Raw genomic sequence first — 26,263 nt, 5'->3', positions numbered from 1 at the left:
ATTCGGGAGCAGAAAAACGGGTATATAATTACTGCGTTGTCAGTTGGTAGTGGCAAAGCTTGTGGGACTTTGCTTCTGTATGCCATGGATAATTTTTTTATATCAGATTTAAGCTATTATAATATTAATTTTTTCGTGTTATTTCTGTATACGACTATATGGTGGCTGCTTGTGTGTTTTTTTTTTTATTTTTTGTCTTCATCAACTGCAATTGGTTTTTAATTTATTTCCATAAGTTTTTGTTTTTTTTTTTTACTGAAGCTAATTTACATATACAAATGTTATGCGGTTGGTTGTTTTTGTTTTATTTTTTCATTATTTAAGTTTAATTAGATTGTGTTTTTGAAGAATTTCAGTGAGGCGTTAGTTTCATTTCATTTTTGAGTTATTGGTATTTTTATTAGGTGGATTTAATTTGTTTTATTTAATAATAATAAAGGTGCTGTTTATATTGGTATATAGTAAAGAAAAATAAAAATATATTTTTATTTATTGCAGGATGACTGAAAGGTTAAATAAAATAATAATGAAAAATAAATTCATATTATTTCAAATTGGTGCGTATGAGCGACGAATAACTCTTGTTAAAATTGCAATAAATTATACGTCACTTGACACTAGAGCGTATTTCGAGATATACCTTCAAATCATTAAAAACTGTTTAAAAGGGGAAAAAGATTCGTAACTTAAGTGGAGGACAAATTGTACGAAAACCAATTTTTGGAAAAGAATTTTTCTGTACTGGAAAATTAGTTAGCATTTTCAAAATAAAACTTAGAGAATCTTTTTGCAATCAAGTTACATGCCGAAATTTCTATATTTCAATAAATAAGCAAAGGCTACAATCGGGCTGTGCTGACTATGTGGTATCCAACAACAATATAGCAATCGGTAAAGTTTCGGTAAATGTGATACCCTTGTAATATTATGACCGATTTCCTCAATATATTGGTCAAAATTAAGTAATTATTCCAAAATACAAGGTTCCTTTTCAAATTTTTGACTTATAGGGTTTATAGGCAATATGCAAATTTTCAAATTTTCTAAGCACAATAAGAATGTCATGTATGTCATGTTTGTAGAGTCTCTTTTCACTAAAATTAAAAAAGGGTAAATGTAACTTTCGATTTTACCAGCATACGTATATCTTTAGCCTATGTCCTTTTGTACGTCTGATTTAAATATCTAGTTCCACATCCACACTTTATATAAAGTAGGTGAAAATATTGTATTATCCAAAGATAAACGAAACATCGAATAATTATTCTGAATTTTATAAGCCTTGTAATTATTTCAAATGTTAACCCCTTGTGGGAAAGGGATTTGAATAAGTGGGTCGGAAAATCAAATATTCACATCAGGTCTCTAGTTATGTGTATCATTGATATATAGCTAGTAAAAAGAAAATCACTAATATGTTTCACAAGTAATAAGGTTAATGAATATTGAAAATTTTGCTCCTTCGTGGAAAAGGTACCTGAGAGTGGGCCCCCATATCCACTCTTCACACTTGATATTGTGTTGGTAGAAATATTAGGATGTGTACAAATTTAAGACAACCGGATTATTATTTCATGATTGATAAAGATTATGACTATTTAAAATTTTGACTCTTTGAGATACATGATGAAGTGGGACGAAAGTGTTCATTTTCGTACAAGACCAAGCACTGATACGAGTATTAGAATTTACAAAGTTTGAACAAAATTAGACTTTTTTCCTTGTTCTATGAAAATTTTAACTTTTTGTGGGGGAAGTACAAGGACTGGACTGATATTGCCCATCGCCGAACTTGATCTAATTTTAAGAATAATATTATGATGTACCAAGTTCGGACCAATTGGAACACTCCCCTCAAGAGTAGGGGAGCGCACCAGCAAGCCAGACGAACCGACAACCCCAGATCGATTCCAAATACCTTAAAATAGATTTGGTCGAAAGAGACGTAGGATCAAAACCATTATTGCGATAAGACATGTTTTGGCCGTAAATAATATATATCCTCTATAGTCATATGGCTGAGGGTATAAAAATGAAGAGCATCCTTTATATGGGGCGTGTACAAAATATTGGACTCATCTTCAAATTGATATATTTACTCAGAATTACAAATTTCTTATTTTCGATACCATCCAAATTTCAAAACAACAAATTTATCGCCATTTTTGAGGATCATCGGTTTCAACGAGGCTTGACAACTATGAGGTTAGGCAACACTGAGGCTGTAACGAAGTCAATAAGCCATTCAATTAGACATGGTAGCCAAAGTGGATATGCAGCGTATTCAATGGATGGGTCTTTGTCATATGAATCGGTCTGATTTTTTTCTTTTTATTTTTGACAAAATTAATTAGACTTCCTAGCCTGTCTTACAATTTTTAAAATAAGTTTCTAGAATTTAGTCCCGAAAGAAATTGAATTTGACGAAGTATCTAGACATAGGTAATAGGAAACAAAATAAATTTGCCCGGACATATCCTGGAGATATCAGCGCTAAGGATATTAAGGGAACAATCCAACATTCTGTCCTATACAAGTGAATGAGAATTACTACAGACATTGCGACCATAGAACATCAATTTTACCATGAATGAATGTTCCCTGAAATCTTCGACTAATAAGTGAATATTAAATTCAAAATCCAAATATGTTATCCAAAGGGAACTCGTTAGGAAGAGTCATTTCATGTCATGTTATGGTATCGTAGTAAAACGCATACTTGCTATAAAAACCGATTTCCCAACGAATATTCTGGAATTCTCCAATTATTCAAATGGAAAAACTAAAATTCCTTGCAATAACATCTTCATTTATTTTAATGTACGAAGGTTTTTCAAACCCATTACTATTCGATATTTTGATAATCATAGTCACATTAACCCACGAATTTGTTTCAAATTTGGTATTTAAGAAGAATTGGTAAATGACAATCTGTGAAGTATAAATTGTCTATAGAGGCCCCCTTTTTGGTATGGTCCCCATATAAAAGCCTCACCCACTTTATGGTTTTTTAAAAAGTTTACAGCATTTTCCAAACTGTGTTTGTAATTTAAAGTAGAACACGTTCGAATTCAGATACTTTTTTTTATAAAAATGTTTTTTTTTTGCCCAGTGTCATCCATTTTGCTCTCCACGTTTTTTTCTTACTTGTGGAATATTGGCTATATCAAAAATGGACCAATATTATAATTTTGTCGAAGAGAAATTTCAGGCACTGAGAGTCAATATTGTCAAATAACATTTTTTTAGTTTCGAAGTAATGTTGAATTTAATTTCAACTGACTGGAGTAGAATTTTATATTGATTGTGGACACTATAAACCGATTAATGTTTTATCACAAATTTTGCAGTTAGAATCACTGAAATTTTTTTCAAGTTAAAAATCATCCTGCAATAAATATTGAAGTAAAAAATAAAAAATTACCTTTAACCATATTATAATTGGGTTTATTTACAAAATTGTTATTAAATATTTGAGAGTATTTGGAAGTATTTTTAATAAATATAATAAACAATTAAGTAGATATAATAAATATATAATGATAATAAAATAAATATTTTAAAAATATACATTTAAATGTAAATATTCCGTCATTATATTTGTTTGTTTCTTAATTTCATCTTTTTCTTGTGCAGAGAAATAATAAAGCTGAACCGCATATAGAATAGAAATTAAATCAGTATGATGGATTCTATTCATTTGGAGATATATTGGAGGCGGGGGATGAAACTGATTTTCGATAAACAGTAACTGACTTGAAAACTGCAAAGGATATTTATTGGTTGGAGAACTTTTCTTATAAGAATAAAAGTTGTAATAAAGATAATTTAATTTTCTTTCCTAACAATTAAAATGTCTTTTATTTGGATTCTAATAGTTTTTGATAAAAACTTTGATAGTTTTTTCACTTGTTGTTACCATAACTTCTTAATTATGATGATTGGCTAAAATGCTAATAACAATATGGCTAAAAGCTATTATCAAAAAACGTGTTTATGTTATTCCACAATGGGAGATTTTTTTTCTTCTCATTTCTAGTTATAGATAATATGTTTTTATTTTAGTAATGTTATAAAAAACAAATGGTGGTTTTTGTATTCGTTTCCCCAAAATTATTTTTTTGGTAGATTTTTTTCTTCCACTCACCAAATATCAAAGGCTTGTTTGTTGTATTTAAGTAAATAATTATTGATTTTATTTGTTTGTTTTTGCATTTAATAATAATTAATAATTATGTTTTGTCACAATTAATTGGTGTATTGACAATGTTAAACTTTAGTTTATAATTAAGTTTTCCTTTTTTTTTCTTAATTTTTCGTGGAAAAATTTCCCCCTTTTATTTTAATTGCTATGAACTTGTTATTGTTTGTCGTATCTATAAAGAATTGATTTTTGTTGTTGTTGTTTGTTTTTCATTTTAAGAGTTTCTTGCGAATGCTCTTGGCTTTAGAAAAAATGTGAATTGTTTTTGTAAGAAGTTATCTTAAGATTGTAGATTTCAAAATGTTTGTTTTATTTTTATTTTTTTTTGTCTCTTTTTTTCCTTAGCTTATCTTATTGAGAAGAGAAGAGGAAAAAAATGAAGATTAACTTGTTTTCGAAAGAAAATTTAATTAGATTTTCCCCTCTAACCTTTTAAGAAGTAATTATTTTAATCAATTAAAATTAAAGTTAACTTTATATATGTTTAAGTACCTTCGTTATGGAATTTAGAAAAAGAAAAAACGAACAAACAGCTTTAAAGCTTTTAAAGTAATGAACCAAGTTAGGAATTGCTTTTCTTTTTTTGTCTACTGTAAACCCTTCGTTTCTGAACGAAAAAGGATTTAACCACCACCTAAACTTAACGCCTGAACTATACGTGGATCAGCTTTACTACCCTCACGAAATTCTTCCAGTGTTAACTTTCCATCATGATTTTTATCCATTTGATCAAATATCTTATCTACCCGTTTCTGGGGTGTGTTTTCATCCTCCGCTTGCGGTTGTTGTCCCTTTGTTGTCCAGATTGATTGTTTGTTTGATTGTTTTGAAAAGGAGAAACAATTAAATTGAGTATGGTTAATAATTAATTAGATATGAAGAATATGGAATTTATAATTTTAAAGTGTACACACAGAAAAAATTGAATGCCATGAATGAACGAAAGTGTGTGAAATTTTCCGCATAAAAAAATATGAAAACCATGCAAACTGATTTTAGTTTTAGATTTTAACGTGTGGATCCAAACTTAATTTTTTCACACTCAAAAATTGACTTAATTTTTGATAAAAATAAGAAAGATTTTTTAGTATTTTAACTTTTTCTGGCATTAAAGAACAAAAGTATGTTTTCTGCGGGTTTAAATTATGGTTAGAAATTTAAATTCCCTTCAGAAGATTGGAGTGTTTTCCTTAATCCTTTTTAATTTTAAACATTATTGACAAGGCATTTGAGTTATTTTTAAGTAACTCCTGGTGAAAATATCCGCGGATACAAACCAAAGCGTGGCAAGGGGGAATGGCTCTTCCCGAAGCCATGTTATCAGCATCATACGCAGTACCTAAGCATAATTCGTTTTATTATACCCTCCATAGTATGGAGAGTATATATATTCTTGATCAGCATAAATTTCTATGTCGATTTAGCGATGTCCGTCCGTCTGTGAAAATCACTCTAGCTTCCGTACGAAATTAAGTAGGTTTATAAAATTTTACTTAGATATATATTATATCTGTACAACTTTTGATATTGAAAATGGGCCATGTAGGTCCACGTTTTGGTATAGCCCCATATAAACGTTCCTCCCTATTTTCGGTATTTTGGTGATTTAAGAGACATTATTCACCGGAAATGGTATTTGAAGTTCGTAATGGATGCTACAGCCTATGACAGAAAATTGCCCTCGCAGATCCACGCCTTCGTATAACTCCCATATACAGCCTACGACAGAAAATTGTCTGTGCAAGTCCTCCCGAAATTCAGTATTTTGATGGTTTTAGCGACACTATTCATTGGTTTAATTTTGGCATTTGAAGTTCGTAACGGATATTACAGCGTATGACAGAAAATTGTCTGTGCAGGTCCACGTTTTGGTATAGCCTCCATATAATGGTACCCCCCCCCCTAAATCTCGTAACTGGATGCTTTTAGCTACATTATTCACCGATTTTTTTCAAGTTTCGTATTTGAATATATTGTAATGGCTTATGACAAATGTTGCCCACGCGGGTCCACGTCGTCGTTTAGACCCTAATATAACGGCTAACGGCATTTGTAAGATTTTAACAAAACTTTTAACTGTTATTTTCTTGAAAATTGTCAAATTCGATCTAAATGTTGGAGGGTAATCAATAACAGCTTTTTTAAATTTTAATTGTTTTTAATTGTTTCTGGCTGATGTTTTCAATAATTTTGGACGCAGCACGGACCTAATGTTGAAAATCGGGAGATTCGTGGAAAATCAATTCCTTTTTATACCTTACACCAAACTGTGGCCGAGGTATTATGGCTTTGTGCATTTTTTGTAACATGAAGAAGCAAACGAGATAGACCCATAATTCCTTTTGATGATCTGCATCACATTCTGAGTTAAGGAAGTAGGAGAACAAGTATGGATTTTTCTATCTCGCCGAGCTGAGTCGATCTAGCTATGTATTTCCGTCCGTCCGTTTGAACATGTTAATTTGAAATCATCATCAATTATGGCCCTATCCTAATTGGAGGTGGGGTTAGGGTCAGAACAGAAGCCTATTTTTTTGGAGACAATATTTAATGGTTGGAATTGACCAAAAACCGACAAATTTATTGCTCTTCAGGCCATAAGCACAGACCAATCGAGCCGGAGTTTAGCATACGGCTAGAGTTTAGGGCTAGTCAGAAGCCTACCATAGCTTTTTGTAATTAAGACGAACATTTCCACTAAACAGCGAATGTTTTTATTCTTGGCGAACTAACAATAGCAGAAAATGTCACTTCTGACCCTTACATTGATGCTCATATCCAAGATATCGCATATGCAGCAAAATATATACAATCTTATATATCAATGCAGGGGTTGTTAGTTAGACAGCTTATAACTCAAGAACGGCTGGACAGATTTTGACAATTCTCACAAATTCGAAAAGGGATAAAATCTAAGAAAATCGAGCGAAAATATGCCAGCAAAAAAGTATTTTTTTCATATTTTTGTTATATTTATTATCGCATGAGATTTTTTCATATTTGACTTACAATATTGAATTTTACGAATTTTCACCTTACAACATTATATTTTGGGAGTCGCAATTTTCGTCGGATTCTCATGAAATTTTGAATGGGATAGAGTTAGGGTCAGAATTGAAGCCTATGGCTTTTCAAGATGTATATTTAGGGGTTCAAATGGACCAAAAAGAAGTTTCTAATCTTGCAGTGGCACTACAGGTCACAATTTAAAACCAACGACACGGAATTTTGAGTGAGGTTACAGTTTAGGACAGCGCAGAAGTGTATCTTTTTGGATTACCCTTATTTAGTGGGTGAAATGGACCAAAACTTTTCTTTGAAATTGTAAGGTATTATTTTAGGTAATCGACTAAAATCGAAATAAGGTGGTTTTCCAATATACTATAACGTTTTAGGGTATCATATGGTCGGTCCCACGACTATAGCCATGCTCACGTGTTTGTTATTAAATTATCTTATCAAAATATTGTTTGGATAATTTTAGGTGAAGTCTATAAAGTGACTACGTGGTTTAGAAAGAAGTATTTATTTCGAGTTTTTTTGCGATAAAGCGTGTGTGAATTTTGCACCAGAACAGTCCAAGATCGACTCAATTTTTACTAGCTAATCCTTTTTTATAATTTTTTAGTACTACTGTAGAAGTAGCATTTTACTCTTGGAAAAAATTTATTATTTTTTATAGTATTTCTCTGAAAACCTCTTAAAATTTAATGTCTCATAAAGATATTTCAAATATTAAGTCAATAATCGAAAAAAAAACTACCCATAGAGAAAACAACCCAAAGGAAAAAATAGCATGTGGAATACTTAATAAAAAGTCGTGTTTATTTGATTTTTGTTATAGAAAACTTCCAGAATTTAACAATCTGATGCTCTTAAACCAAACTCAGACCTTTCAGACTTGAGGTATGACGATTTGAAACTTTTATGTTGCCTATGCTCCCCAAGGGCTGTCGCCCTATAACCTTTAACTTCCTAAAACTTGTTGCACTCTACCATTATAAAACATGTCATATAATTTTCCACGAGTGCAACCGATTTTTTTTCTGTGTGTACACGAAATAAAAATAATTTTAATTCATTAAACATTCTAAACACATTCATCTTCGTATTTATTTAACACTTGACATTTATCTTGTTCACATTTACCACAAAATACAAAATAAATGACAGGAATTGTTTCAAGAGTCACTCAAGTGGCCAAGTGGATTTTGTTTTGTGTTTTCTTTCTAACCATTAAAAACACTTCGTTTCTTTTTTTATTAAGGTTATATATATACACAGTACTTGGTTTTCATTTCAGCTTCAAAGTTATACAAAGTAGTTGAAAAAAAACAACACACACATACACAATACAATCACAAAAAAACGAAACTTTACATACCACCATTTGATAAATCGCATCCACAATGTTGTACATTTCCTCTCGCGTTATATAGCCATCATTGTCCACATCGTATAAGCGGAATGCCCCTGTTGGAGAATATACAAAAAAAAGATGGAAATGGAAGAAATAGAAGCCAACATATATTGTGGAGTATAAGAGGCCGGCGAGGTGGAGAAAAAAAAAAAAAAAACAAAATATTTAAAGGAATTTGAAAAAAAAACACGCGGTATATAAAAGGAACTTAAACCCATACATAAACTTCCACAGCACCAAAACGAAAAAATGAAACTCAAAAACCACATCACCAACACTTGTAACAAAAACACCAAAATAAAAAAAAACGCCCGAAAGAAATGAATGTACAAAAAACAAATAGCTGCAACATTGTATTTGATTTTCGAATGTAATAGTCCTCTGTTGTTGTCGGAAGAAGAAGAAAAAAAAAACATTTACATATGTACATATGTCGAAATGACTGTGTGGCTTAACTTTTATGTTAGCGCTACAGAACCGGGACATGAGTAAATCTTGTTTCCTTTTTTCCAACAGCATATAAAAATCTTACCCATATCACACACATACACACACGCGGCACAAACGCACACAGGCACATAAACCCATGTGGAGTACATTAGTAAATAAACATTAAGAAGAAATTGTTGCAAATGACATTACCGAAATCGTATTTTAATGTTAGACAAGAACAACGAAATGATCTTTAAATGCAAAAAAAAAGAAATTGGAAATAATGCGCTTGCCTGGTGTTCAACCAGCCATTTTTACAATCAGTGGAGCACCAGAAAGCAAAAAAGTATTCGGGTGTTATAAAGACGTCTGTTAGGATACATAGTGTCTATGAGTTACAAACGGCTTGAAAACTGTATATTCTCTCACGCTATGAAGCACGGAATCAAAACAGACCGCAGGTTTTTGCCACCTGTTTAATAATATTTTGGTATTTTTAAACAACTTCCGATTTAATCTGGAGACGGAAATTTTTAGCATAGCATGCATATTTTTATTCACTTGGACGCAAATTATATACAGTCTATTCTGTTTTAGAAAAGTACGCTACACGAAAATGCAACCAAGAAGCACCAAAAAATAGTACATTCGAATAACATAATATGACGAGCAATTGCCTTCTACTTCGTCAGCGAAATGTCCACCCTAAAATATTAGATACGTTCGAAAAGTTCGTGTTAGGCCATTTTAGCACTCAAAATTCACAATTGTTTCAGTTTTAATCAAAATATCATACATCGTACTAAATTCTCAGTCTTTCGAGGTTTTAAACGTTATTTAAGTTTCTTATTTTTCGAAAAAAAAAAATAGGAAAATGTTTACCTTTAGATGTGTAACCATATCCTATGCCTGTTTATTAAAAAAATTTTTGACTTATTTTATGTTTATTCAAAATTTTGACCCTTTATGGAGGAGATACCGAAGGAATGAACTAACCCATATATACTAACCCATGGATACTGAACTAACCCATATATATTACAACGTGCGTGATTTAGACTACATCGCCTACTTCCTTCACTTAATATGGTGTATGTGATAATTCTGTGAAAATATTGAAATAAGCGTCAGGTACCATATCAAATGATCAAACCATTCTACTTCATCTAATACTTATAAAAATATTTACATGTGAAAAATGTTGATGAAAATCAGACATATATAGCAATTTTTTATACCCTCCACCATACTATGGAGGGTATATTAACTTTGTCATTATGTTTGTAACTCCTCGAAATATTCATGTCAGACCCAACAAAGTATATATATTCTTGATCAGCGTAAAATTTTCGATTTAGCGATTTCCGTCTGTCTGTTCGTTTGGCTTTTGTAATCACGCAATCATCGGAACGAATTGGGATTGAAGGCCAAAATTTGGCACACATGTTATTTTGCCAGCAGGCTTGTTAAGTTCGTACCTCACGATATTCGATATTTTGATGAGTTTAGCGACATTATTCACCGGAATTGTTTCAAATTTGGTATTTGAAGTTCGTAATGGATACTACAGCCTATGACAGAAAATTGTCTGTGCAGGTCTACGTCGTCGTATAGCGCCATACAACGGTACCTCCTAAAATTCGGTATTTTGATGATTTTAGCGTTATTATTCACCGGAGTAGTCTCAAATTACGTATTTAGAGTTCATAATGGAAACTACAGTCTGTGACAGAAAATTGTCTCTGCAGGTCCAGGTCCTCGCATAGGCCCCATATAACAGTACCTCCCTATATTCGGCATTTTGATGATTTTAGTTACATTATTCAACGTTTATTTCAAGGTTCAAATATGGTAATGGCTTTTGAAAAACAATACCTATGTAGGTCCACGTCGTATAGATCCCAATATAACGGCTATACTCGGTATATATACTCGGTGGAGGGTATTCAAAGTTCGGCCCGGCCGAACTTACTATTTTTTTAACTTGTTTTTTTTTTTTTTTTTTTTTTTGAGAATAATTGTTAACCAGAAGGTGTAAGTCGATATCTACCATTTTCACAACAGATCTTGTGTTAGTAGAAATATTGATATGTGTGAAGTATAGAATTAATCAGATGCTTATTTCGTATTTTATGAAAAATTTTGATACGTTGTGTGGGAGGTACCAGAAGGTGTGGACCGATATTGCCTATCTCCGAACTCGATGTAGGTTTGAACATTCCGAGAATGGAGCTCTATAAAAAACCAAAGTCATTAACATTTAGAATTTTTCTTATAAATTTAGTACTCATGTACAAAATCGTTCCATATCACAATCCAAGAGCCCAAAAGTTATAGCAAAGGACAATCTCGCGGTTACCGTTATATTCCTTAACCAAGAATAAATTTTGTGCATTTTGTACAATTTTAGTACACTTTTCCAAAATCATCTCCATATCTCAACCTCAACAGTCATCAAAGACCTCAAAATAAAATTTCTGGATGTCAGCACTATTCCTTCACCTAATACCGAATTTAGTACTATTAAGTAATTTTCGTACAATTGTAGTACACATTTCTAAAACTACATCCATATATCAATTCTAGATACAAACAAAGACATCAATACCAAATTTGTAGATTCCAGCCCTATCCCATCACCCAATACCAAATGAAATATTATTTAGTATAGTACACATTTGCGATACCACCTACATATCTCAATCAATATGCCAACAAAGACTTCAATATAAAATTTGAAGATTCACTCACCCAACATCAAATTTAGTAACATTTTGTAGTTTTCATACCACCGAGAAATCTTAAACACATATATCATCAGTAATCTTATTAATTTAGAATTTAAGAATATTACCTTTATCCCTTCACTCTATACGAAATATAGTACCAATTAGTTCTTTCCGTATAATTACAGTACTTATTTCCAAACCCACCTACATATCTCCATCCCAGATACCAACAGAGACCTCAGTATCAAATATCAGGTTTTCCATCAACCTATATATTTATTATTTTTCGTATAATTACAGTACATTTCCAAGACCACCTCCATAACTTAACCACAAGCACCAACTGTGACACTTACATCAAATTTCACGATTTCAGCTTTATCCTTGCCCCAATACCAAAAAGTGCCACATTTAGTACCAGTTGGTAATTTTTGTACACATTTCCAAGACCACCTCTCTATCAAAAACAAACCATCAACAGGAACCAAGTACGAAATTTAAAAATCCTAGCTTCATTCAATATAGTACCATTTAGTACAGTTCGCCCATTTAGTACACATTTTTAAAACCACTTTTATATATTAAACTTATTTCCCAAACCAAATTTGAAGTTTTTAGCTTTATCCGTTTACATAATACCAAATGATGCCATTTTAGATCCTTTCGTAACTCTACTGTCCGAGATTCCAAAAACCCATTCGTAAATACACCCACCACTCCATCAGTGGCTTTCATTCGAAATTTCAGATTTCGAACTCATTCTGTTTGTCCAATGAAAAGTATTTTGGTACTTTTCATATCCTTTTAAAGCGAATTGCCAAAAACAGAGTCTTATCACCTATGCACCAAGGCTGACCCTCGTGCAAAATTTCAAGATTCTAGCTTCAGTCGTTAAGTAATATTTCTATAGCCCATATCCTCCTGATATTCGGTATTTCGATTATTTTAGCCAACTTTTATTCAGAATTGTTAAAAAGCTTAGATAGGATGTTCTAAATAAAAGAAATGATTCTTACCCCTGAACTGGAATTTCGACATTATTTTTACATGAGTAACTTTCCAAATGTTGGAGGGTATAAAAGGTTCATCCCGGCCGAACTTACCTTAAGATCCACAATAAAATAATGACAATTTTAATTCTTATGCCCAACGCGTGGATAGTTTTGGGGTATCAAACTCCAATTCAAACTCAGATGGAAAAATTTCCCGAAGAAGTCAATTATATGAAATACAATGAAGCACCTGTGAACTGATATTTTAGTAAGGTATCATTTATGACTAATTCGTTTAAAAATAAATTCGACTTATAACATTTGGTCCGATTACATCATTTTATTAGTCAAAAATATGTCAAATAGAAACAAAGTAAATAATAAGAAGAAAGTCCTTGGAATAAAATCGGAAATATGATTTAGCACAAAACAAAAATAGAAAACTACTTAGGCGCTATTCAATCTCTTTGCCAATTTCCTTTCACAATGGCGTAGATAAAACAAGTCAAAACCACAGCAATTAATAACGTTTGTCACAAATTATATGGATTATAATATTTTTGTTTGTCTCTTCCAAAAACCACTACGAAACTCTTTGCTCCTGCGACTGATAATAACGTACTCAAGTCATAAATCTTTGACAATAACAACAAGCATTCCAAGATGAAACGAGAACCGTAGAAGTAGTAGACCTAGGATAGCCATTAGTCAATTGCACATTTGTTTGTTTGTTTTCACTAATTTCGATTGTTCAGAATTGGAAACGCCTTCAACATTGGCAAATACTACACACCATCTTTCGTACCTCACTTCCTCCCTCACTCTCTGCATCCGACCACTACCATTCGAGTAATTTACCAAAATGGTAGGACATTAATCATTTAATAAATCATTTGACCTTTGCGACTGCTGCAAAAGTAGAAGCAAACCAAACCAAACATATTACAATACAATTACAATAAATCTAGAATAAATAGAGCCATAGCCATAACAAAAACACCTAATTGTGAATGGGGTGGGTGAGGGGGTGAGAAGGCAACTTTGTAATCGAAAGTTGGAAGCGAAACTAAGGGTGATAGAGAAAATTGAGGAAAAGTTGGTCAAAAACAAAAGTGTAAGGTTAAGTAAATACCCATTGATTGTTACCGATGTGTACAGTGTTTTAGAGAGAGGATTTATTTATATAAAACTTAGATTTTTGTCCTTGTGTTTAAAAAAATTAAGTCATTGTGTTTGGCAGAGATTAAAATATGAGGATTTTGTATTAAAGGTGGTTATTTATCCGAATGCTAAAACAATAAAAAAAAACATATTTAATCCATTAAATATATTATGGGAGTATATTGAACTTATCCGAATGAGTCCAAAAACTCTTTGGTTAGAATTAAAGCCAAATAAGCGTTTACTTTTCCCGTCTTTTTATTGAAGAAGTCACGCTTGGATAGGACCGCCATATAACGGTACTTTCTGATTTTTTGTACCTTTTTTTAAGTAAATTGTCTGAAATTCTACACATGAAGTTCGATGTGGGCACTTTACTCCCTGAATGAGAATTATCTATATAGGTCCACTATATCGTATAGCCCCCATATAACGGTACCCCCACGATATTCGGTATTTGGATGATTTTAGCCACATTTTTAAACGGAATTGTCTTTAAATCTACACAAGGGGTTCTTTGTGAGAACTTTACCCCCAGACATAGATTTGTCTATATAGGTCTACAATATCGTATATCCCCCCATATATCGGCACCTTACAATATTCGGTATTTTTAAGATTTTAAGAACATTTTTAATGGATTTTACTTTTTTACAAAGTTCGGCCCGGCCGAAATTACTGCTTTTTTACTTGTTTTAATTAAAATCTTAGACAGGCATTCTTGAGCCTCTTACATCTCAAATAATCGTTGGATTATGACTGAGTAAACGTATAAATTATGTTGCTAAAAGGTTTCAAGAAGTTCTTTAAACTTATTTTTGATAAACATTTTGCAAAAGTTAACTAATCAAATCTTAAAAAGGGTTTTCAAGTATGGAAAAAATATTTCCGTAAGAAAAATGTCTTTAAAAATCCACAAAGTTATATCGAAATTATCGAAATCGAAGTCATGACCTTTAGCAGGGTGCCCATAAAAACAAAATACTTGAAGCCATACCAAGACATTATTAAATATTTTCTGTCCTTAAAAAATATTCAAAAGATCCACGATTTTTGCCAATAAATTTAAAAAAAAAAATTCTGCGATAAGTGGCCAGGGCGTTATCCAGAAAGTACATGGAAATACTTGGCCAGGACGTTTTTGAAAAATATTATTAAAAGTCTCCGAAAAAGCTATAGTAAGAACGTTTTTGAAATTTATAAATAAAAACCAGTAAAGAAAGTCCTAAAATCGGGCGGGGCCGATTTTATGATACCCTACACCACTCCACATGACAATTAAAAGTTTTTATGAGAGAATTCAATCATACATCCTATGATTATAATTATAATTTAAAATTCAAAGGACTAAATATGCCGAAGCATTTGTATCTTTTAAATTCGGACTTGTATTGCCCATTTGGTGCAAAATTAATTTGAAATCAGATAAAGATATATATGGGAGCTATGTCCAAATCTGAACCGATTTCAATAAAATTTAGCAAAGGTATTTCTGAGCTCTATTTGATACATTTCCCTAAATATTGTTGTTACAGAGTGCATATTACGGCAGCGGGGGACAAAAATAACAAATCGAATGAACAATATATATGGGAGCTATATCTATATCTGAACCGATTTCGATCAAATTTGGCATACAATCTGATCGTACGTGTAAAATTCCATACTATTCGGACGGATATTACACGTTTGGTGCACAATAAAAAGCAAATCGGACGAAGATATATATGGGAGCTATATCTAAATTTTGACCGATTATCTCCAATTTCAATAGGGTTCATCCTTGGGCCAAACAATTGATTTGTGCAAAATTTCATCTGGATAAGGCTATAAATGCGAACTGTACTTCGTTTGCAAAAATACATGGACAGACGGACAGGCGGAGGGACGGACATGCATAAATCGACTCAGAATGTGATACTATGCAGATCATCAATAGGAACTATAGGTCTATCTCGGTTCCTTTTGCCTGTTACAATCAAATGCACAAATACACAATACCCTGTCCACCTTGTAGCGTAGGGTATAAAAAATAAAATTATGGAGTTTGACTTTGTTGCATTTTTTTTATCTCACCCTGCCATATATACCTATAGCCATATTTAAAAAATCCACTATCATTGGCAGGGACGTTTTTTGTCATATACTATTTATAAGTCCACTGTTTATTGAAAGCTGGAGTGTTCTTGAAAATATTAAACGATAAATTCACAATTCTTGAAAATTAAAAAAATACATGGCTCTTGGTCAACAGGTTTTGGCAAATTTAAAAAAATGCACAAAACTTTGCAGAATTATAAAAATATCTATAATTTATGAAGCTCCAAGGTCCTAGCTATATATCTTCATGAATCCACCAGAATTATGGCAAGAATCTTTTTTAAAACTATTTACTTAGCCCGAAACACTTTGTAAAACGGAATGCCATTGAGAAATATGTGACAGAAAATCCTTGAAAATTTAAAAAAAAAAACCGAGATTATCTTTGACAGATATTTAAAAAAAGTCTACGATTCTGATCAGGATGTTTATTTTTACAACAACAACAATTTATAGTCGAAAATATTTAAAAAATATTAAAAAATTACTCTTCTTGTCCCAGACATTTTTGGCAAATAATAAAAAAAAATAAAAATGGATTTCATTTTGTCATTTCATAATGACCGATTTTTGAGAGGAAAGAACGTACATAACAAATATTCGAAATATAGGATAAATGATATTAAAAATGGGCTTCATCGGTTCCCATTAAGGTATAGCTTTTATACAGCATTGTTTTCCGATTTTTGGTAAGTTGAAGATTTAAGCAGCAATTTTGAACTAAATCAATTGCTACTTGCAATTTCGATTTCTGATTTCTCCTCATATTTGTTACTATGGATGCTTCTTCTACAATTACTAACAAAATGATTTGAAACTTAACAGAAACTTAGAAAATTGTTCAATACAAAATATTTGAATTTTTAAAGGAAAAGTGACAGAGGAAGTGAACCGCTGAAGACACATTTTATGATAAATTATATGGAATATATCCCTGTATCCGTAAGTCAGAATACTGTCCTAACCATTGTCTCAAGGTTTTATGTCAAGACATGTACAGACAAACGGTTGTTCGATTTCGTGAAGCTTTTTAAAAGTTTTCCCCAAAGTTATATTCTTTTAATGCTACAATTTACAATTTCAGGACTAAAAATAAAATAACCGACATATAGTTATATCTTCACGCTTTTAATATAGCCGCTTAACTGTAATAATGAAAAATGTCTTATTAAAAGCAGCGGAACCTTAAAACCATCAAGAATATTTGCAATTATCTTTTGTTCCGGCGTATAATTTTCATTAACACAAAAATTTCCTCCGAGAAAATTCATATCCATCTACTCGAATCTTTGTGATCTAATGTATATTTACGGGCGTTAATGCATGTGTGTGGGTGCGTTATTTATATGCCACATTTACATTGTAAATTGCTTTCGTTTTTTGTTTGTTTTTGTTGTTGCTACTGTTGTTATAAGTGTTATTCGCATTTTGCTTTTTCTTCTTCTTCTATATTTTCGTACACACTTACATTGTAATTTTTCATCCAAATTGCCTTTCGATGTTACAGACAGGGCTCGTATAAATTCCTCAAATTCTATCGAACCATCCTGGTGTTGGTGAACACACACACACATCCAACAGAGAGAACAACGAATAGTAAGCAGCCACATCCACAGAGTAACACAGTTAACCACATCCAGTAGACCAGCAGAACAAACGCACGTACACACAACCATCGGTGCAAGACAATGTGGCAACAGCAACACAGCCAGGGCAAAAACACGAAGAGGAAAGGAGAAAAGAAAGAACGACGAGAAGTGAATAAATGGTATATTGGTAATTGATCTATAAACTAATAAATGATGTGAACTGAACGAAACCGAAGAGAGATACGAACAGAAAACGTGCATTTATCAGATAACCATGTTAATGCAATGAGAAAAATGCCAAAGCCACAGCAAAGCAATAAAAACAATGCAATTTAAATAAAAAAAGAAAAAAAATGAAAAAGCGAAGTTAAGACAACGAATATTAATTTCTAGATATAACAAAATTAGAAATTATTATTGGAAAAAGCTAAGGGATATGTAGAATACGTCAAGCTGCAAGGTTAATGCAATGGGAAAAATGCTAATAAAAACAAGTAAGAAAAATTATGCATATTTAGTAGAGCTTCCGTAACAAAAGAATTTATTTGAAGTAGATCATACCACCTATCAACATTTCGCTTTAGAGCAGTTATAAATTGGTTTTGGAGGAAACAAATATATGGGAGGCATATCCAGTTATGAATCGGAGACATTTTATATTCAGATCGATAAAATTTTGCAAAGGTATTTCCAAACTCTATAAGATATCTGATACCAAATATTATTGTTGTCGAATTCATATTACGAGTGTGAGGGACTTATAGACCAACTCGGATGAAACATATATATGAGAGCTAAAGATACATCTGAACCGATTTTCTCCAAATTTAATGTACTTGCTTCTGGAATGAATTCTATCGAAAGTGCCAAAATTCAGTTAACCCGAAATCGGTTGAAGAAATAAAGAGGTATTTTTGAGGTATTTCTGAGCTGTATCTGAGCTGTATCTGATATCCGGTACCAAATATCATTCTTGCGGGGTGCATATTCAGAATGTGAGGGAGTTCAACACCAAATCGGATGAAATATATGTAAAAATGGGAGCTATAGCTATATCAGAACCGATTTTCTCCGAATTCCATATCATTGATTGTGAACTGAATTCGTTTGGATGTACAAAAATGCAGGTCAGTTGGACTGAAATTTGCCATTTTGTGCACAATTAACCCGAAATCGGTTGAAGATATTTATGAAGCTATATCCGAATCTGAACCGATTTTGATCAAATTTGGCAGAGGTATTTCTGGGCTGTATCTGATATCTGACATCAAATATCATTGTTGTCGAATGCACATTACGAATGTGAGGAACTTAAAGACCAAATCGGATGAAATATATAAATGAGAGTTATAGCTATATCAGAACCGATTTTTTCCAAACTTGATGCACTTACTTGTAGATCGAACTCGGTTGGATGTGCCAAAATTCAGGTCATTTGGGCCGATATTGGACATTTGGTGCACAGTTAACCCGAAATCAGTTATAGATATATATGGGAGCTATAACCAAATCTGAACCGATCTTAAAAAAATTTCGCAGAGTTATTTCTGGGCTGCATTTAATACCTGGTACCAAAGATTATTGCTTTGGAGTGAGAGACTTTAACACCCAATCGGATAAACATACAGGGTGAGATACAAAACTGCAACCAACTTCAGACTGCTGTCATTTCTAAGCCACTCCTCCGACAGCTGTTAAAATTATTCCAGTGACAGCTCATTATATTGTTTACAAGCGTACAAAAACATTTTGGTGAGTATTGTCCAGAAAAAAAGTTATTCGTGATGGAATTCCAGCGTGATAGTGTGATTTATTTATACTTGGCTTGAAAACCAAATTTGGCTATCGTTAAAGCACTCCAGCTTTTAAATGAAAATAAATCTTTTGTGTCTCGAACCATCGCTCGTTACCGTGATGCTGGTAGCGTAGCCCGACGTCAGGGAAGTGGACAACATCAGCAGAAATGGTTCGAAAAGTAAAGAAGCGACTTGATCGAAACACGAATGGTTACAAAATGAGATTCATCACTTCATTTCCAGCGCCAAATGGCCACCAAAATCTCCGGATACCAATCCTTTGGACTATTGTGTCTGGAGTATTGTGGAAAGCAAGGTTGGCACTAAAATATACCAAAGTCTCGATCACCTCACCGGGAATGGTCCAAAATACCGCAGAGCAACATTCGGGCACATCTGACGGTTTCATTGGTCATTTGAAGGCCATAATTCGTGCCGAAGGTGAACAATTCGAACAAATCTAATCTTGTTCTAAAATTTGATGTTATTTCCGACATTATTTGCTTTCATTTAAGTTTAAAAAAATTGTAAAAATTGTGGCGTTTGAGTTTGTGGGAGCTAAACATAAATCTGAACTTAATGTACTTGCTTCTAGAATGAATTCGGCCGGATCTGCCAAAATTCAGGTAATTTGGACTGATCTTGGCAATTTGGTGCACAATTAACCCGAAATCGGTTGAAGATATATATGAGAGCAATATATAAATTTGAACCACTTCTCACCTCACTTCTCAATCGGATAATTAATGCGACCTGCATTTTGTTCACAAGAATTTTTTCGAAAATCTAGACCCCTGGATAACAATAGAATCTATGTGAAATTCTTAAGAAAACTTCTCCACAAAATCATTAAATTTCTTACTTTCCAAAAGGAACTTTTCCATTTTCTTCAACATTAAATTTCATTGCGTTTTATTTATATATTCCTCTACTTTCCTTTATGGCATATTTGCAAGTAATCTCCTCCCCAAAGCAACGCAAAACAAAGCTGCAAATCATTACACTTTTACCCCGCACACGTCCAACATATTTGGTATAGTCTTGTGAGCGACTACAACAACAATGTTAAAACTGTGTAATTAGTTGGTGAATTTCAAGTGAAATTAAATCATAAATCAAGGAAGCGCCACAGGGAAAACTAAATAACAGGAAACAAAGCAAGAAAATGTGGAATATATGTTACATAAATTAAAGCAAACAAAAAAAAAAGAAAAAATAAAAGCAAAACGAAAAACGAAAAAGAAAGATGAAGCTAAAGGCGAACTTAGGGAACTCTATGTAAATAAGTTGAACTTCTTTCATTGCGAAGGGGAGAAGCAGAAGTATGAGAAATTAGGTGCAAGAAAATAAGGAAAATATATAGAAATCAAAAATGCCGATTTAAAATATCCTGCACAGCTCTGAATTTGTACACTAGCAGAGTATAACTTGCAAAATGTAAAAAAAAAAAAAACAAAATATTGAAAAATGCAACTATAGAAATTGTATATTTAGAGGTTTAAAAGGATAAAAAATACTTGATTTTACAGTCCCTCTACAGGCCACATTTAAAAACCAATCGAATATAGAAGGCCTATATGTTGGACTATTATAAGTTTTATTGGGCCAAAAGTGTTGAAATATTGGTCCAAGGCATAAGATGTTGTGTATCGATCTTTCTATCTCGACAAACTGAGTCGATCGGGCCACGTGTGTTCGTCCGTCCATCTGTTCGCCTGTTCGTGTTAAATTAACCTCAAAATATTTAGGGGTTGGTATGGACCAAAAACTATATATCACTAGAAATTTTGCATGGGCCTAGTATTTAGGGCTGTGCAGAAGCCTACCAATTTGGATGGTCATTAAAAAATACTTAGCGTGTAAAATTGAATTTAATTTTTATGTAAAAAATTACGAAAATTAGAAAATTTACAACTACGCGAAAAGGTCATTTCTGACCGTTACATTGATGCTGATATCCTAGAAATCAAATATACAGGGTGAGATGAAAAAACTGCAATCAATTGCAGACTACTGTCATTTCTAAGCCACTCGTCCGACAGCAGCCCGACGTCAAGGAAGTGGACGGAAGAAAACAACATCAGCAGAAATGGTTCGAAAAGTAAAGAAGTGACTTGATCGAAACCCGCGACACAGTGGCCGAAAAATGGCTCGTGAGCTAAACATATCGCACAATTCCATTCGGCAAATATTGAAAAATGAGCTCTGGGTAATGCCATTGAAATTCAAAAAAGTGCAAGAACTTACACTACAACAGAAAGAAAATATACTCGAAAGAGCTGAAGAGTTTCTTCGCTTGGCCGAAAGTGATGAATTGCCGAATTTGGTTTTCTCCGATCCCCGATGAGAAAACATTCGTTGTCCAGCAGTTTGTAAACAAACAAACTAATCGTGTTTACTTGTCAAATAGGACAACTGAAAATGTGCACCTTCGGTTGGTCAGCAGAAGCTCAAGCGCCGGCCATGGTGATGGTGTGGGCCGCCATAACAGCCAATGGTCGCTCTCCACTCGTATTAATCGACCGCGGCATTAAAATAAATGCCGAATATTATCGCGAAAATATTCTGGAGGGTGTATTAAAGCCTTGGGAACCCAAACATTTTGGCCGGAGACCTTGAATATTTCAACAGGACTCAGCACCAACGAACTCAACACGCGCCCTCCAAGAATGGTTACAAAATGAGTTTCCTCCCTTCATTTCCAACACAAAATGGCCACAATATTGTGTGGAGTATTTTGGATCACCTCAATCTTCGCTTCGAAATGGGCTTAAATATCGCAGAGCAACATTCGGGCAGCGTGTGGTGGTTTCATTGGCCGTTTGAAGGCCATAATTCGTGCCAAAGGTGACCAATTCGAACAAATCTAAAATTATTCTAAAATTTGATGCTATCTCCGACATTGTCATTCAATTAAATTAAAAAAATTTAAAATTATGGCCTTTGACTTTTTTCTCATCCTGTATTTTCTCATTAATCTTTAAAAAAATGAAAATTTTGAATAATTTATGAAACCGTGAAATTTGAAAATTTTGTTAAAACTAAAAAAATATATGTAACAATTATGGCGTTTGACTTTGTTGCAGTTTTTATACCCTCCACCATAGTATGGATGGTATATTAAGTTTGTAACACCTCGAAATTTTACAAAGTATATATATTTTTGATCAGCATAAAATTCTATGTCGATTTAGCAATGTCCGTCCGTCTATCCGACTGTTCGTCTATCCGTCTGTCCGCCCGAAATCACTCTAGCTTCCGAACGAAATTAAGTAAGTTGATAAAAATTTTCTCAAATGTGTATTATGTCTGCAGGGCCATTATGTATTGGAAATGGGCCATGTAGGTCCACGTTTTCGTATAGCCCCCATATAACGATACCCCCCGATATTCGGTATTTTGATTATTTTGGCGACATTATTTACCGGAATTATTTCAAATTTTGTATTTGAATTTTGTGGATATCAATTCTGATTTCGATGTACCCAATTTCAAATTTATTGTGCTGCAAATGGTTAATATCGAACTTTTATTTAGTACTAGATATCAGATACAGTTTAAAAAATCTCTGCCAAATTTTTTCAAGACTGGTTCATACATGGTCATAGATCCACTCAACCAAATTAAGTCTGAAAGCAAATTCAACAGATTTTATGAAAATCGGTATAGTTACAGCTCCGATATATATGTTTTTATTCACGCCTTCTTCAAGCCATATTATATAGCTATAGTTGTTGGTACAAGATGTATAAATGCCTCCGTCAAATTTAGTGTCTGTTGTAACCATGCTTTCGTATAGCCCTCACAAAACCGTACCTCCTGATATTCCGCATTTTAAAGATTAAAGGCACATTTTTTTAGTGAATTTGTTTCAATGTGATGTTTACAGTTTGTAATGGGCTATGTCTTCGCTGATGAAACATTGGCTTTATAAGTCCACGTTTCCCCATAACCCCCATTTGACCACATCTCCAGGTATTCGGCTGGTGAAACATTAGCTTTTTAAGTCCACGTTTCCCCATAACCCCCATATGACCACATCTTCAGGTATACGGTTTTATTCCGTCTCATTTTTCAACGGAAGTGGTTTAAATTTGATATCTGATGTTCACACTAGGTCTCATGATCTTAGCCACATTTTTCAACGAAATGTTTCAAATTTTATTCTTGAAACTCCTTACACATTGCAAAAAATTATCTAGCTTCACTTTTGTGAATGACCCAAAGACATTAACTATACTCTTTTAGCAATTTCACTAGCATTTGCGGTTTAAATTGTAACTGATCCGAATTCCATTACTATAAATTAAACCGTTTTTTACATTCTCAAAATTAAAACTTATTTCTCAGTATCTCCCAATATATTTCGATAAATTCTAGAATAAATACTTACTACTTTGGTTAAAATAAAAAGATAAAAAATATAAAAATTTTTCTTAGAACCAAGAGATTTATATATCTACCTATGATTAGGAAAAAATAAAAACATATAATGCCAAGTTAAAATTTCAGGAAAAAAATACTCCTGAAGAAAAATGATATCTTAAACTCCATGCATATGAATAATGTATGAGAAATAATAAATAGCATTTCATATTTAAAACCAAATCTAAAATGCATACTTACATTATTCTCATCGAACACTCGAAACACTAAAGAGGCGAATTTACTGGGATCTCCTTGGGGGAAGAATTGTTTGTAGATTTTGATAAAACCCTTAAAGGCGTCAGTTGTATAACAGGAAATTTTTATGAATTATGGTAAAGAAAACAAACATCAAAGAAAGGGGTAAGAAAACAAACAAAGGAAATATGGCCAAAAAGAAAAAAACGACGAAAGATGAATGAACACACGCAAAATTTAAATCAAACAATAATCCGAAAAAAAGAAATAAGGACGAACCAATTTCATATATTTTAGTGTGGAAGTGTGTGTAATATTATTAGAGTTGTTATTGTTATTTTTGGTGTTGGTTATGTGTGTATGGGTTTTTTTTTTTTTTTTTTTTTTTTTGTTGGTTTGGTTTGGTGTTAAGACCACAAATACACGCATAGCATTTAGTGGCGCCCCAAAATGACAGGCAATGGCGTCATGAGTTACATTACCGAACGTTTCAAAACATCAGCAGTGCCAACCATAATCATCATCATCAAAGTGGCACCATCATCGTTGTTGCCGTCCATAACAACAACAACAACAGCGGCGGCAGCAGGAGGAGAATAAAAGCAGCAAAATTGCCACAGAAATGAGCAGCAACCACAATGGTAGTTGAAGTAAACACATATGCCATTTACCACACACACACACACACATAAACAAACAAGACGAATGGACGGACGACCAACCAGCCGCACACACACATTTATTTTTACAACCAAACCGAGTGGCAACATTTCATTTAATCAAACATGTCGCAAATATTGTTATTATTGTTGTTGTTGAAAATGGTATTTTTTTTGCAGGATTTTGTTGGTGTGGTTGTTATTATTGTTGTTGTATTGTGTTGAACATAATGTAAATATACAAACAAACACCAACCAAACGCACATGCATAAGTAATGACAAATACAGTTATGAATATATCATGGCAGGAAACGGAAGCAACAAAAAATTATTTAAAAATTTAAGGAACGAAAAAAAGTTTTGTGGATTTTTTTTATTTAACACAACCATTGCGTGGAGGAAGTTTTATCATTATTATTATTGTTGTTGTTGTATTTAGTTCCAGTCATCAGTTGTTGAGAATAGGATTTATTCCACATCATCATCCACCGCCATGTGTAAATTTTTTCATTTTGTTGTAAAATTTTATTTTATTTTATTTTGGCAAAGAGACCAAAAAAACGTAGGAGAAGAATAAAGTAGAACAGTAAAAAAAGGAAAATACAAAAAGTTTTTTTATTAATATTGTTTCATATAATAAAATAAAGTTCAATGTTCAGTGTAGATATTGGTAGTTTCGTAAAACTTATTTTGCACAGCGTGATAGTTGTAAAAGAATGTATTTTGAGGAAATTGGAAACAGGAAAACTATTTGTGATATTGAAACGCCTTATTCGACATTGTTTATTTTTTGTTTTTTTTTTTTTTTTTATTTTCTTTCCTTTGCTTTATTGCAAGGAGACGTATGTTTCAATTGTGTGTAGAAAAAATTTACATAAACTAAGACCAATTCATGAGATAAACTTTAAAAATTTCTATCTTTGACTTTCAAGGTCTTCTGACTGCAGAGAAGCTTTTAGGGGTCTCTTGTCCGAAAAAGAGCTTTAAAGTGTATTAGCTTGAAAGTACCTTCTGTCTATATAAAAATATTTAAAGATGGTCAGACTATAGAAGAGCTGTTAAAGGCTTTATGTCTAAACCAGTAAGGAAAGGTCTAAAGTCGGGAGGGCCGACTATGTGATACCCCACACCACTATGCGTATTTAGTAGAGCTACCGTAACTAAAGTAACGTAAACGTAAAAAGAAAATATTAGGAATTTATGTGAAGTAGAAAACAACAACTATGAACTTTAGTGGAATGTGTATTATGGCTCTAGAGTAGTCACAATTTAGGAAATATATCCAACTCTGAATCGATTTTCTATAAACCAAATAACAATGCTGTATAGTGAATGATATAACTTCGATAAAAATTATGAAAAAAAAAAATTAAAAAGTATCAGTCGGATTTGCTGGCAGATGTATAGCCTCAACCAATGTTCGATTATGTAAATATATTTTGACTTCTGTTATGATTATTCAAACTTCTGACCCTTTATGGAGTATGTTCCCAAGGAATGGACCAAAATTGTCCATTTCGCATTAGACCTAAATGAAATATGACAACGAAATATGTG

The 26,263-nt window shown here is 32.7% G+C and overlaps 1 protein-coding gene across 4 annotated transcripts in view; it reads right to left on the bottom strand.

The window, feature by feature from the left end:
- Nucleotides 1-236: 236 nt before the first annotated feature.
- Nucleotides 237-26,263, bottom strand: part of LOC101895210 (frequenin-1) — a 107,189-nt gene continuing 81,162 nt past the window's right edge. For all 4 annotated transcript variants that reach the window (XM_005186011.4, XM_059121461.1, XM_005186010.4 and 1 more), the window contains 4 exons: nt 24,050-24,139; nt 17,507-17,585; nt 8,589-8,677; nt 237-4,995 (listed from right to left, as the gene is read on the bottom strand). In XM_005186011.4, the coding sequence (XP_005186068.1) occupies nt 4,828-4,995; nt 8,589-8,677; nt 17,507-17,585; nt 24,050-24,139 (426 nt within the window). In that variant the 3' untranslated portion in view covers nt 237-4,827. The remainder of the gene's footprint in view (nt 4,996-8,588; nt 8,678-17,506; nt 17,586-24,049; nt 24,140-26,263) is intronic.

Source organism: Musca domestica, unplaced genomic scaffold (assembly GCF_030504385.1).
Source record: "Musca domestica strain aabys unplaced genomic scaffold, Musca_domestica.polishedcontigs.V.1.1 2, whole genome shotgun sequence".
NCBI classification, from domain to species: Eukaryota; Metazoa; Arthropoda; class Insecta; order Diptera; family Muscidae; genus Musca; species Musca domestica.
The sequence above is the reverse complement of the archived record's forward strand: the minus strand, read 5'-3'. Positions and strand labels throughout refer to the sequence as shown.